This window comes from Dunckerocampus dactyliophorus, chromosome 13, assembly GCF_027744805.1.
Source record: "Dunckerocampus dactyliophorus isolate RoL2022-P2 chromosome 13, RoL_Ddac_1.1, whole genome shotgun sequence".
In the NCBI taxonomy this organism is placed as follows: Eukaryota; Metazoa; Chordata; class Actinopteri; order Syngnathiformes; family Syngnathidae; genus Dunckerocampus; species Dunckerocampus dactyliophorus.
In genome coordinates, this window is record NC_072831.1 from 2,994,097 (window position 1) to 3,008,863 (window position 14,767).

Below are 14,767 nucleotides of genomic sequence, written 5' to 3' on the forward strand. Positions count from 1 at the left end.
CCATTACGTGCATTCTTGGCTTCCTCTTTAGACCTGTTTTTAGATCTTTAGAACGCACAGAAAAGAGAAGGACATGTGACATGTGTTCATGTCTCATGTAAGGATTGTGGATGTTGGACAAAATTCAAAAATTAAAAAATAAATATAAAAATGAAATGTAAGCTAATGTCTCATCAATGTTTTGTGTCATTACTGCCACCTAGTGACCAGAATACTCCGTATCACTTGTATTTACAGTACATACAGTATGTTTTGACTCATAATAGACCATAGTTCACCACCAGACAGCCATCATTTCTGAAAAAGTGCGGTATAGTGAGGGAGCAATAATTGACAACATCTGTGTACTATCAAAAATAGATTCACATTTCAGTCCTTTTACTGTCGTAAATATCAGGTAGAAGACGTTCTATCTATCCTTGCATGTGCTCAGATAAAGCACCTGGAGGACAAATTAAGGAGCTGCGAGCCTGGAAAGGAGCTGACAGCCTTGAGGTGGAAACTTCAGCTCGTTGAGGAGGAGACGCGCCAGTGCAATGACAAGTGCTCCAAGGCCCAAGCAGAGGTCAAGCATCTGAGGTTGACAGGTGAGAACATTTATTTACAACCATGGAGACAAGCTGTTTGGTGGCTAGAAGATGATCACAGACACGAGAAGATCAGCAACACTAACACCAAAACTGAGACCCTGGCCTGAACAAACCGTCCACATGGAGACAGCTTCTTGACAGCACAAAGACCTCTTTTTTTCTTATAGCGGTCAACATACAAACATATTTATGTGAAACAATTAGAGAAGCACGATATTTTTTTAAATTTTTTTTTTATTTTTTACGTTATTTTTACCGATGCTTACCGATACTGATATGCTACCGATAACCGCTAACTTTTTAATATTTTTTTTATACTTTTTTTTATTTAGATTTTGTGCAGACCTGGAGGTAAGAAGGACTGGAACAAATTAGGATGTGACCAACTGTACCTGTTGATTTGTCCGAAGCAAATATCATAACTACTACGACCACATGAGTACTATCAAAAAAGGGAAAAAAACGAACGCTTGATTTGCTCACCTCCACAGTTCATTGGAGCGTTTTTTCTTTTTTTAATTATCGGAGTGATATTTGTTGTTATCGCTATTATGAACTTGTCATAATACTACTATGTGTACATACTGTGTACATTCCAGGGCAGAAAGAATATTGAAATATGAAGTCATTAGTCACTTAATGAATGTATCATGTGATTGTTCAGTTGAAGAACTTGAGAGAAAACTGCAAGCAGCTACCAAGCTACCATGTCCTCCTCCACCACCTCCTCCACCACCTCCTCCTCCAACCATAGCAGCCTCCAACCCACTCAGGTAACTCTACTTACTTACAGTAGCTACTATATTCTTTTTCTCTAAACACACTTTTTTATATCTAAAATCAAAAGACAACAGAATAAATGATTTCAAATATTGCTTTTACTTTAGAAAATAGCAAACAAATGCCCCTTAAAGGTCATGCCACAGCATCTTAATAGGATTCAGGTCAGGACTTGGACTAGGCCACTCCAAAGTCTTCAGCCATTCAGAGGTGGACTTGCTGGTGTGTTTTGGATCATTGTCCTGCTGCAGAACCCAAGTTGCTTTCAGCTTGAGGTCACCAACAGATGGCCGGACATTCTCCTTCAGGATTTTTTGGTAGAGAGCACAATTCATGCTTTTATTTATCACAACAAGTCTTCCAGGTCCTGAAGCAGCAAAACATTTCCAGACCATCACACTACCACCACCATATTTTACTGTTGCTGCGATGTTCTGTTTCTGAAATGCGGCGTTACTTTTAAGCCACACGTAATGGGACACACACATCTTCCAAAAAGTTTAAGTTTTGTCTCATCAGACCACAGAGTATTTTCCCAATTGTCTTGGGGATCATCAAGATGTTTTCTGGCAAAATTGAAATAAGCCTTAATGTTCTTTTCGTTCAGTAATGGTTTTTGGTCTTGGAACTCTGCCATGCAGTTTTTGCCCAGTGTCTTTCTTATGGTGGAGTCATGAACACTGACCTTAACTGAGGCAAGTGAGGCCTGCAGTTATTTGGATGTTGTTGTGGGGTCTTTTGTGACCTCTTGGAATAGTTGTTTCTGCGCTCTTGGGGTCATTTTGGTTGGCCAGCCACTCCTGCGAAGGTTCACCACTGTTCCATGTTTTGGCCATTTGTGGATAATGGCTCTCACTGTGGTTTGCTGGCGTCACAAAGCTTTAGAAATGGCTTTATAACCTGAATTTCCACACTGATAGATCTCAATTAATCTCACTTAAGTTACGTTTTAAAGGGGGGCAATCACTTTTTCACACAGGGCCTTGTTGGTTTGGATTTTTTTTCTCCCTTAATCATAAAAAGTTTCATTTAAAAACTGCATTTTGTGTCCAGTTGTGTTGTCATTGACAAATATTAAAATTTGTTTGATGATCTGTGTTACAAACAGGCAAAAAAATACTTCACTTTTTCACAGCAAGGTGTATCCGACATATACTGTACGTCATTCAAAGGCGTGTTTTACTGCATGAGACGTGGATTAGTGTACTCATCCATGTAGGCAAAAGTTCTTCCAGCTCATGGTGATGTCCCAGCGCTCCTCCCACCCACACGCTTTTCGGAACAGACGTGGCAGCAAGTCCTCCACCAACTGCCACAGCCAAACTTCTTGCCCTCTTTCTTCTTAATCTCCCACATGGAATCATTGGCCTGAGAAGATATTGACTCCCGCTGCACAAACTCCTTGAAATTGCCACAAACGCATTAAGGCCAACACATGCCATGAAAACCTTCTGGTGGGGGTCGCACGTTAAAAATATTTAATTTAATCCAGCATGTGAAGAGCAAACACTTTACAGATGGTGACTTTTGGAGGCTCACAGTGTGGTCATCAGTCAAACGGCAGCTAACGCGGCCAAAGCGCTGGACGACACTCACCTGTATGTGCGTGACACAGAAGGCTAAGCTAATAACCCAAAATAATTGAATTCATCGTAAGAAATGAGCAGCCTTTGTCAGCATTGGAAGACACCGGGTTCACCAACTGCTCTCTCAATTGGAGCTCACCTATGAGTACTCTCACATCCAAAGTCTCCTTAAAGAAGACGTCTCATCCTCTAGAAGAGAAAATTGCCACAAATGCGGCAGAGCGAGATGCCATATTTACTTCCCTAAACCCACGCCACTTCCCAAACACGCATTGCCTTCACATGACACACAAATACAAGCCAGCACGTGTCTTCTCATCAGAAGTATCTGTGATGTCATCATCTTCTTGTCTGCTCACTTTTTCAGCTCCCTGCTGTCACTGATGGCACAGAGACACATGACAAGCAGCAACAATGCTGGCCAAACATCATGTTCAACAAGTGGTATGACTTTCATTCTAAACCATAGCCTTTATGTCCAAAACCCATCGATGTGGACCAACTCATCAAGTCCTGGTCCACCACACTGCAAAAAGTACATTTCAAGAAAGTAAAAAACTCCCATTTTGAGCAAGCATTTCTTATTTTTTTCCATCCATCCATCCATTTTCCTCCGCTTATCCGAGTCCGGGTCGCGGGGGGCGCAGTCTCAGTAGGGAAGCCCAGATTTCCCGTTCCCCAGCCACCTCCTCCAGCTCCACCGGGAGGACACCAAGGCGTTCCCAGCCCAGCTGTGAGACATAATCCCTCCAGCGTGTCCTAGGTCTTCCTCCGCACCTTCTCCTGGCTGGGCATGCCCGAAACACCTCACCAGGGAGGCGTCCGGGAGGCATCCAGACTAGATGTCCGAGCCACCTCAGCTGGCTCCTCTCGATGTGAAGGAGCAGCGGCTCTACTCTGAGCTCCTCCCGGATGACTGAGCTCTTCACCCTATCTCTTAGGGTGAGTCCCGCTACCCTACGGAGGAAGCTAATTTCAGCTGCATGTATCCGCAATCTCGTTCTTTCGGCCACAACCCACAGCTCATGACCATAGATGAGGGTGGGAACATAGGTCGATCGGTAAATTGAGAGCTTTGCCTTCCGGCTCAGCTCTCTCTTCACCACGACGGTCCAGTACAGCGACCGAATTACTGCAGACGCTGCGCCTGTCGCCCTCACGCTCCAACCTTCCCTCACTCGTGAACCTGATATACTTGAACTCCTCCACCTGGGGCAGGACCTCATTCCCAACACGGAGAGAGCAATCCACCCTTTTCCGACTGAGAACCATGGCCTCAGATTTGAAGGTGCTGAGTTTCATCCCAGAAGCTTCACACTCAGATGCAAACCATCCTAATGAATGCTGAAAGTGGTAGCCCGATGAGGCCATCAGGACCACATCGTCTGCAAATAGCAGAGATGAGACCCTAAGGCCAACAAACTGGACTCGATCGACGTCTTGGCTGCACCTAGAAATTCTGTCCATTAAAATTATGAACAGAATCGTGACAAAGGGCAGCCTTGGTGGAGGCCAACGTTCACCGGAAACAGGCCTGACTTACTGCTGACAATGCGAACCAGGCTCCTGCTCCAGTTGTACAAGGACCGAATGGCACGTCGTGGCGCACCACCAATCCCATATTCCCGGAGCACCCTCCACAGGACACCGCGAGGAACACAGTCAAATGCCTTTTCCAAGCCCACAAAGCACAAGTAGACCGGTTGGGCAAACTCCCAAGTACCCTACAGTACCCTTGCAAGGGTGTACAGCTGGTCCAGTGTTCCACGACCAGGACAAAAGCCGCATTGCACCTCCTGTAGCCAAGGTTCGACCAACGGTCGTACCCTTCTCTCCAGCACCCTGGAATAGACTTTCCCAGGGAGGCTGAGGAGTGTGATCCCGCTATAATTGGAACATACCCTCCGGTCACCCTTCTTGAAAAGGGGGACCACCACCCCGGTCTGCTAATCCAGAGGCACTGTTCCCAACTTCCATGCAATGTTGAAGAGACCTGTCAGCCAAGACAGTCCCTCAACATCCAGAGCCTTGAGGAATTCAGGGTGAAACTCGTCCACTTCTATTTTTTTCCTAAAAAGAAAAAATATCTTGTCTATCAATTTTCACTTGAGAAAAATAATCTTATATTAAGAAAGAAAGTATAGCTAGCCCTGGAAGCGAGCATCTGCTGGCCGAGCCTGCACCCATGGGGTCCGGCCGGGCACAGCCTGAAGAGGTAACAAGGCAAAGGCCTTGGCAGTTCGACCCTCGGTTGCAGGCTCCTTGGGGAAGGAGCCTGAGTTGGTGCGTGAGGTGTAGACGTTCCAGCTAGAGATAGTCGGACTCACCTCAACGCATAGCAAGGGCTCTGTGACCAGTCCTCTTGAGATGAGTCGGTCTTTAGTCCACTCTGGCGTTGCAGTGAGAGGCGACGGGCAAGGGTGTCAATTCTTGTTGCCCCCCAAATCAGGGCCTGTACTCTGAGGGTAGTTTTCCTTTGCCTTTGGGTGTGGGGATGGGTCCTGACTGTTGTTTGTGCTTGTGCTCCAAACAGCAGTTCAGAATACCCACCCTTTTAGGAGTCCTTAGAGGGAGTACTGGAGAGTGCTGCCTCAAGAGATTCCCTTGTTCTGCTGGGGGACTTCAACACTCACGTTGGCAGCGACAGTGAGACCTGGGGAGGTATGATTGGGATGAACGGCCCCCCCAGATCTGAACCAGAGTTTTGTTATTGGACTTCTGTGCTCATCACAGATTGTCCATAACGAACACCGTGTTCAGCTTCGACGGCTTCACCTTATCTCCCTTAGAGATAAGGTAAGAAGCACTGTCATCCGGGAGAAGCTCGGAGTAGAACCGCATATGTGCACCTGGCACCAGGACACCCTGGGCCGCATTTCGATGATCGACTTTTTGGTCGTGTCATCTGACTTGGACACTTTTGGACACTCGGGTGAAGAGAGGAGCGGAGCTGTCAACCAATCACCACCTGGTGGTGAGTTGGTTCCGACGCTGGGGGAGGATGCCGGTCTGACCTGGCAGGCCCAAACGTATTGTGAGGGTCTGATAGGAACATCTAGCAGAGTCGACTGTCAGAAGGAGTTTAAGCTCCCACCTCCGGGACAGCTTCGACCATGTTCCGAGGGAGGTGACGGACATTGAGTCAGAGTGGGCCATGTTCCGTGCCTCCATTGTCCAGGCAGCTGATCTGAGCTGTGGCCGTAAGGTGGTTGGTGACAGTCGTGGCAGTAATCCCAGAACCCGTTGGTGGACACCAGTGGTGAGGGATGCTGTCAAGCTGAAGGAGTCCTATCGGGACTTTTTGGCTCATGGGACTTTGGAGGCAGCTGACAGGTACCAGCAGGCCAAGAGATCTGAGGCTCTGGCGGTCACTGACGCAAAAACTCGGACATGGGAGGAGTTCGCAGAAGCCGTGGAGAATGACTTACGGACAGCTTCGACGGCTTCACCTTATCTCCCTTAGAGATAAGGTAAGAAGCACTGTCATCCGGGAGAAGCTCGGAGTAGAACCGCATTGAGTGGAGCCAGATGAGGTGGCTTGGGCATCAGGTCAGGATGCCTCCCGGACTCTTCTCAGGGGAGGTGTTTAGGTCATGTCCAACCGGTAGGAGGCCTCCGGGAAGACCCAGGAGACTATGTCTCTCAACTGGCCGGGGAACGCCTCGGGAGTAGCTGGACGAAGTAGCAGGGCAGCTTAAGTTGCTGCCCCCTCAGATAAGCGGAAGAAGATGGATGGATGGATGGATGGACTTTTAAGCTGGATATACTTATTTTTAGAATAAAATACTTATTGTTTACCTTATTAAAAGCAATAAAAAGTGAAATGTTCCTAAAATAATAAACACATTTTTAAATGATAATTACCTAACATTTAGCAGTAAGCATCCTTCTGTCTCCAGAGACACACATGGCTCACCTTTTTGTTAAAAGTGACCAATAATTAATGACGAGAAGGATGTAAAACAGGGTGTCCAAACGTGCCCATTGTAAAAATATCATTTAACAAGAAAACTAAAAAACCCCAGCAAAAATGGAAAAATCTGCAGTAATTTGACAAGAATAAAGTCAAAATACGAAGAGAAAAAAGGTGTAATTTAACAAGAAGTTGGAATTCTACGAAAATAACGTAATATTATGAAGAAAAATTAAAATTTTTATTCATTTATTTGATTTAATTTCTATAGCGCCAAATCCTAACAAAATTTACACATGAGCTCGGTCTATGAGCACATGAGCTATGAGCTCCTCATACATGAAAAGAGAAACCAACTCAACCCACATGAGCAAGCGCTTGGCGACAGAGGCAAGGAAAACCTCCTTCTGGGGAAGAAACCTGCAACAGAACCCAGGCTCTGTGGGGCGGCCGTCCGTCTCAACCGGTTGGGTTACGAAAGACAAAAATAGTTATTTTAGTAGCATAAAGTTGAAATGTTAAAGAAAAATGTTATTTGATAAAAGTCGTAATATTTTGAGAAACAAAACAAGTTATAATATGATAATGTAAGTCATAATGACGAAAAGAACATTTACAATAAAGTTGAAACAGTTGAGAGAAAAAAACAGCAGAAATGGGAAAAATAGCTGCCATTTTATGAGAATAAAAAAAATAACGAGAAAAAAGTCACATTTTTACAAGAATAAACTCGTCATGTGATGAGTGAAAAAAATGTCACTTTAGTAGCATAGAATTCAATTATTAAAAAAAGTTTTTTAAGTCGTAATATACGAAAAACAACAAATGAAGTTGTAATTTTTGGAAAATTCCGTTGGGGAAAACGTTATAACAAAAGAAAGTTTTAACATATGGAAAAAAAGTCATAATATTATGAAACAAACATTGACAAAGATTTTTTCTGAAGAAAGTGCCAGATGTGCTATGCTGATAAATCTCTCCTTCTGCCATAAACATGATGAAAAGGTCGTGATTGTGTGTCTAACAGAAGTGGCTGTCAGGCAGCAGGCAGTACAGGAAATGATGGACAGGATCAAGAACGGAGTTCAGCTTCGGCCTGTCAGCCAAAGACCTCCTAACAAGAGACAGGTGATTTCATGACCTCTCAACCCAATCCAACCCAATTATACATTTCTACACACAATTACGCATTTCTTTCTGAGTATTCAAGTACACTAATCCCTCACCACTTTAATTACTTATGTACAAAACCTGTTCACCAGCTTCAAAATACACTTTTTGACATTATTAGAGCCCTCTAGACATGAAATAACACCCCTATAGTTACCTTTACACTCCTATTACCCAATATAGTACACATTATAAGAGAAAATAAGACATATAAGACATAGAAAACCTGTTTACCACCTAATAGAAAACCTGCTTACTACCTTCTAAATGCACTTTTTGACATTAGAGCCTCCTGACATGAAATAACACCCCCATAGTCACATTTACACTCATATTACCCAATATATAATAATAACACATAATAAGAGAAAATTAAGACATTTAATATGTAGAAAACCTGTTTACAACGTTCTAAATACACTTTTTTTAAACATTATTAGAGCCCTCTAGACATGAAATAACACTCCTATCTTACGCTTTAAAATCCTATTACCCAATATAGTAGACATAATAAGAGAAAATAACAAATAATGTAGACTCACACATGTTAGCATTCTTGTTCCATTTTTAATTCCAGTTTCTGTACAGTACTTCCTGCAGTGGCTATTATCTCATCAATATAACATTACTCTGACACCTAGTGGCCAGTGTACAATACTACATATCATCGCAACATCTTTGAGTGTGTCTTCTGAATGCCTTACATTTGTATTTTACTTCATTTAGACACACACATCAATATAAATATTTATATATATATATATATATATAATTTGCTTAAATATGCATATTTTTGGACTAATAATAGATGTTTGTTCATGCTCCGTTGTGTCACGTCTTTGTTGGGAGAGTGATTTTGTTGAGTGGCACATAATAATCTTTGTTGTGCTTATTTTCTTTCTTGCCAGATGGAGAAGACGCCCTCTCATTCTGCCTTCCAGGAACTTAAAGCAATCATGGTATTGTGGAAAATACATGAATTATGTTTGTCCAACAGTGGACATTAGGGGTGTAACAGTACGCCATCATCGCGGTTGGGTATGTAGAGTACTTGGGTTTTAAGGTGATGGTTTGGGTTTAGTCCAGGAATAAAATGCAAAACTGCTTGGCTTTTGTGGAGACAACTTCAATGATTTTTAAAATGAAACACAAAAACAACTAAATAAAATCTTCTCATGATGTTAGCATTTTCATCTTCTACGATTGCAGCTTTTTTCTAGCAAAATTCCTTTTGGTTCCCTCCCAGAAGAGCGCAGCTATGAATACATGTACCATTACACCCCTAGTGAACACTCTTCCACTGTAAAATACTATTCTGTAAAATCTATTCTGTCTATCATGTTTCATTTGACGTGCAGGTGGCACATACCTTTTTATCTACTTTTATCTACTATTTAAATTTAGATTGAAGTATAGTTTGTGCACACGGAGGTAAGAAAATTAGGATTGGACCAACTGAACCTGTTGATTTGTCCTAATCAAATATCATGACACTGCTACAACCACATCACTACTATCAGGAGAACCAGAGTATAGAGCAGGAGGAGCTGTGGCCCAGCAAGGTGCACTGTATTCAGGCACACGCTCCGAGCAGCCGGCGTGACGCCGTGGAGGTCTCAGGCAAACCTTTTGCACTTTTCAAACACTCTGGTGTTTCAGGTTTTTTGTGTGCTCGATGTTTTTCTTTTTTCCCTCATCGTGGAGCATTTGGTAAAACTAGCACGCAAAACGCCTCCCTTGGAAAGTGAATGTTTATTTCCAAGTGAGCTTAGGGGAAGTTGCGGCAGGCCGTTAACGTCACAGGCAGGAGAAAAAAATGAGAGCTTGATTTGCTCACCCCAATTTCATGTCATTGGAGCGTTTTTTTTTTAAATTATTAGGTATCGGTGCTATTTTTAACTCATTCAATATCAAAGACATATGAATAGTTTTTTATAAAGCCGAACGTGTCACGGTGCGGTTGGGTGCCGGTCTGGGAACTCCAAAGGCAGAGGCTGGAGGCAGGTAGGTGAGCACTGAATTTATTCTGTCCCAGAACTCACAACGAAAAGCGATGGTGACAAAACAGATACACCATGAAAAAATGAAACACAAATAATGCCGGTTGGAGGCGGAGTCTGCTGAGCGCTAGCAAGAGACTGGAAACAGTACGAGGCTGAGAGACACACACGGCTGGAACGTGGTGTAGCGAAGGAATAATCCGGCGTTCTCCAGCTGTCCGTAGTCAGCTTAAGTAGTGGCGTCGGCACTCAATTACAGGTGCGTTCAGCAGCTCCGCCTCCAGCCAGGAACTAAGGATCTGGACAGAAACACAGAAAAGGCACGGGAGACGGGGGCAACGAGAGAGAGCCCGTGAAACGTGACAGAACGCCCGATCCCAAAGACATATTTAGACGTCTTTTACATTTTTTTCTATGAGAGGCAAAAAGAGGTGACGACGCAAGTGCACAATAAAAGAGGTCATTTTTCTAGAACTTTTCAGCAATAAAAACGGCCACAAGGGGGCACAAGTGTGTTTGATAAGAGCTCGGCATGTATCATTTGCATGTAAAAACACACTCCACAGCAAGGAGGAAGTAAGGGAAGTGGAGGAGTGTAGCGTGCAGCAGGTTACGCATTGTAGGGAAATTAACGCATGCACACGCGCAGTTTATTTCAAATTTGAAAATGCCATTTTAATAACTTGCTTCAAATGTATCTTTCCACAAAAAGCTGTTTTTCTCCCTTTTTTTGTTGGAAACTGATGTTTTCCTGAAACTGACCTATGTTCTACTGCTGATTACTAAAGAATGGAAAAAAGTGGAAACAAACTTTTTTTCCTTGATGAAATACGAGTCCAATCTTTCTTTTGGTAGGTTCCATGTTTACAAAGCCATGGAACACAATATTCTGTGTGCCTCGAAAGATCAGTCAAAATCCTCTAAAATGGCCGCTACTGAAGGGGTTGTCTTTTGAAAAATGGCTGGCATTGAATGTTAACGTTATCGGATTCATCCGTAAGGCGTCATCTCCCTGATGACTCAACTCCCTGATAATTATCATGCACTCCTCATGTGTTACTATGTTTGTGTTTTACAGGGTTAACATTCGCGTGACAAACGCATTAGTGGTAGCAGGAGAAAGATGTCATCTTCCTGACGAGTCTGTATTGGTTTTTCTTGTTCAGGGTGATTTTAACAGAAGCCCTACTCAAGCAGAACGTGCACCTTCATCCACAAGCTCCGATGACGAGCTGCAGAAGATCCTGCTGGGACGCTGTCGTGTACTGAAGGCATCAAACGCAACAACACAATAACAGGTTCCATGTTTTATTCTTTACATTTCTCAATAGACAAAATAACTACCTGTTCATCTGGACTTGAAATAGCGCTGCAATACGCATGCCAAGCCAGTAGCGGCTTGTCCTCGAGGAAAGACAATGTCTTTCATTCAGTCAATGAACACTTGGGTCATGTGACTCCACTGCTGAAGTTTGTACTTCATTCAGAAGAAACGCTACTTGCACTACAGTTTCATGTTTAATGTTTCACGCAATGGATGGAAAATGGAAGAAAAGAAGTTTATAAACCTGGAAAAGGATTTGTATTCTCAAATTGTCTTATTGCTGATTAATTATGAACTCTTTCAGCTTGTTTGACACCCACTGAAGCACAGGTGTCAAACTCAAGGCCTGAGGGCCAGATGTGGCCCGCGAAGGCCTGGGAATGGATTTGTTCATTTGGACAGAAAAATTATACTGCGTGTAGTTTTTCTGAACTTGAATATTATCTGCAAGTTATCCATCAGTTTGTTAGTCCAAATGTAATAGTATCATGTGCTTATATTCATCTATAGGTTGTCAGTTACAATTGAGGGCACCAATAACTGACACGTGGCCCTCGTTGACAACCAGTTTGACGCCCCTGCACGAAACGGACGACAGTGGTACGGGTTGGGCAAAATTATAGATTTTATTATATAAAATTCATAAAACAAAACAAATGAACATATGAAAATAATTACCATTTAATTATTTGAGTTATAAACGCATTCCAGTGTGCTAGCACAGACAAAACCTGTACAAAAGTCAAAATAATCATTTATGAATGACTGAATGAGCAATTAAAAAAGATAACTAGATACATAATCCAGTGTGTTCATACAAATACAAACACTAATATTTTATATACTGTATATATATGGCCATTAAATCTTTTTTATACTATTTTTGCCGTACTTTTTGATTGGGATCCATCAGTTTTTGATATTCCTTTTCAATCTGCAAAGTGTGGCAGTGACGCCACATAAATATGAATATTTCCCCACTGAAGTGTATTAGAAACGTATTTTCTAGATGATTCCAATCATTTGCAACATTTTTTAAGTAAAAATGAGGCTGATGCCAGCGTCTTTTCTCACCGTAGTGTGCAAGCCTTGCCTGCCATCTGAGTGCGCTTGGTGATCCACAGTAGATCCACAGCGTTGGATCATGGCGCCCGTGCAATGTCTTTCATGGGAGTGTGACTTCTTCTTCTTGCTAATCCCACAATAAAATGCGTACAAATATCATATGGGAGGCACTCGCAGTACTTGCGTGAGCAGGAAGGTGCTTGTCACTGCTGTCCTTCCATAGAGAGGTTTGTTTGTTTGTTTGTTTGTTTTGACAGCAGCTGCACCAGCTGGAGAGCAGCAAGTCAAATGCATTCACGATATTTTGATGCTCTGTCGAATGAATTGGACCGCCAAGATGGAGGATTATACATCCAAGCTCACCAGGAGGTGATCAGACTTTTACAACAAAGTATTGGAGAAGGATAAGGCAGGCTGCATGTACTTCATATACAAATGAAAGATAAGATCTAGCAGATCAGGACCTCCCTAGCGTATACAGTGCAATAAATACATTTTGTGTAACCAAAGTGAATTCTGATCTTTGTTTTCTTATCTTCTTAATGAGCCAACTGTATTAATATAAAAAAAACTCCAAAGGAGTCAGTGCCTCACCAGCCGTGAACCTCACTGCACGTCACTGTGAGGTGGTCATGTGATCTAACATTAGCATTGCCACAGGGTTCTCCTGCAGAACCGTGAGGAGTCCAAAAGAGAAGTTGTAGTGTTTGTTGTCTGCAAACATGTGAAAGTATTTACGGGGTGAAACTGTGCTGTACTTCATTTACTGTGCATGGTGTGCGGATCGATACTGCCGATACCATCTCTTCATGCTCCAAGTCAAAATATCGATACTTTTGATACTTCATTTTGTTTTGATGTTTGTCTGTTGAAAGAATGATGACCGATGCGTTCTTAGTAATTAAATTATTTCAATGGTTTTATCATGTTTTTATTGTTTAAAAGACCATTTTCACATATTTCATATGATTTTGTAGTGTTGTATATTAGCTTGGCTGTATTGCTACCTCCACTGGTTTAAAATGAATCAAATAATGAGTAAATTATTATGCTTTTAATTAATACTTTATCTAAACTGAATTAATTTAATTAAAAAATTATGAAATGTCTTGAATTGTTTATGCTGTGATATAAAATACACTTTTTAAAATTGGTACTTTTTAAAACTGTCTACTATGTCTACTATATTGGGTGATAGGAGTGAAAAGGTGACTATAGGGGTGTTATTTCATGTCTAAAGGGCTCTAATAATGTTAGTGTGTTTAGAATATGGTAAACAGGTTAATATGTTTTATTTTCTCTTATTATGTCTACTATATTGGGTAATAGAAGTTTCAAGGTGACTATAGGGGTGCTATTTCATGTATAGAGGGCTCTAATAATTTTAAAATCATATTTAGAAGGTCGTAAACAAGTTTTCTATGACTTATACAGTATGTTTTATTTTCTCTTACTATGTCTACTATATTGGGTAATAGGAGTGTAAAGGTGACTATAGGGGTGTTATTTCCTTTCTTGAGGGCTCTAATAATGTTAAAAATCATATTCAGAAGGTTGTAAACACGTTTTCTATGAGTTAGATGTCTTATTTTTTCTTATTATGTCTACTATATTGGGTAGTAGGAGTGTACAGGTGACTATAGGGGTGTTATTTCCTGTCTGGAGGGCTCTAAGAATGTTAAAAACTGTATTTAGAAGGTGGTAAACAGGTTTTCTATGCTACCAAAATATTTCATTTATAAGTAAGGAATCGTACTTTGTGGAAATTCACTTATTACAGTCAGGTCTGGAACCAATTAACTGCCATAAATGAGGAATTTCTGTAGATTTATAAAGTATACATACTATATATACATACTATACATTTATAAGTTTATAAGCCGCCGTTTGGAAATGTTTAGTCGTGTTAGTAAGGTCCCTTTTATAAGCGGCATGTCTCGTGAGCGCTCCCTACACCATGACGCAGCAGTCCGGCCACAGTGACAGAGAACAACCGCTGGAGCTACGAACGTCCAACATGAAAGTAACTTCACCACGGACATGTCTGCATGGCGCTGTGGCCTTTTCTTCTTGCGAGTGGTGCGGCTCAAGTGGCAACCAGCATTACTGCACCTAACGTGTTGGAGTGTGGCTCAGAATTACGAACATGATGCGGCAACCGGATCAGCCTGATCTCGTGGCGGAAGCCGACATTATCCGACCTTCACAAATGCAGCAGATCGGGACATCCCTAGCGTATACCGTGCAATAAATACATCCACAAAAGCACATTAGACTGTAAGAGAGTAGTGTAGCATGCTGGCCGTGTCCAAACCTCACATGAAAGCCAGGTTGCTGTC

General features: G+C 42.1%; 1 protein-coding gene across 5 annotated transcripts in view; it reads left to right on the forward strand.

Annotated features, from left to right (window-relative positions):
• shtn1 (shootin 1) overlaps nt 1-14,372 on the forward strand; it is a 39,278-nt gene extending 24,906 nt beyond the window's left edge. The window contains exons 10-17 of one of the 5 annotated variants that reach the window (XR_008573357.1): nt 434-587; nt 1,255-1,363; nt 3,324-3,400; nt 7,897-7,997; nt 8,948-8,998; nt 11,206-11,337; nt 11,874-11,963; nt 12,443-14,371. Coding sequence is in view for 3 of the 5 variants with exons in the window: in XM_054795747.1 (XP_054651722.1) it covers nt 434-587; nt 1,255-1,363; nt 3,324-3,400; nt 7,897-7,997; nt 8,948-8,998; nt 11,206-11,334 (621 nt within the window). In the remaining 2 variants the exon portion in view is untranslated. The other 4 variants (XR_008573356.1, XM_054795747.1, XM_054795748.1 and 1 more) reach the window with 4 other exon arrangements.
• The last annotated feature ends 395 nt before the right edge of the window (nt 14,373-14,767 follow it).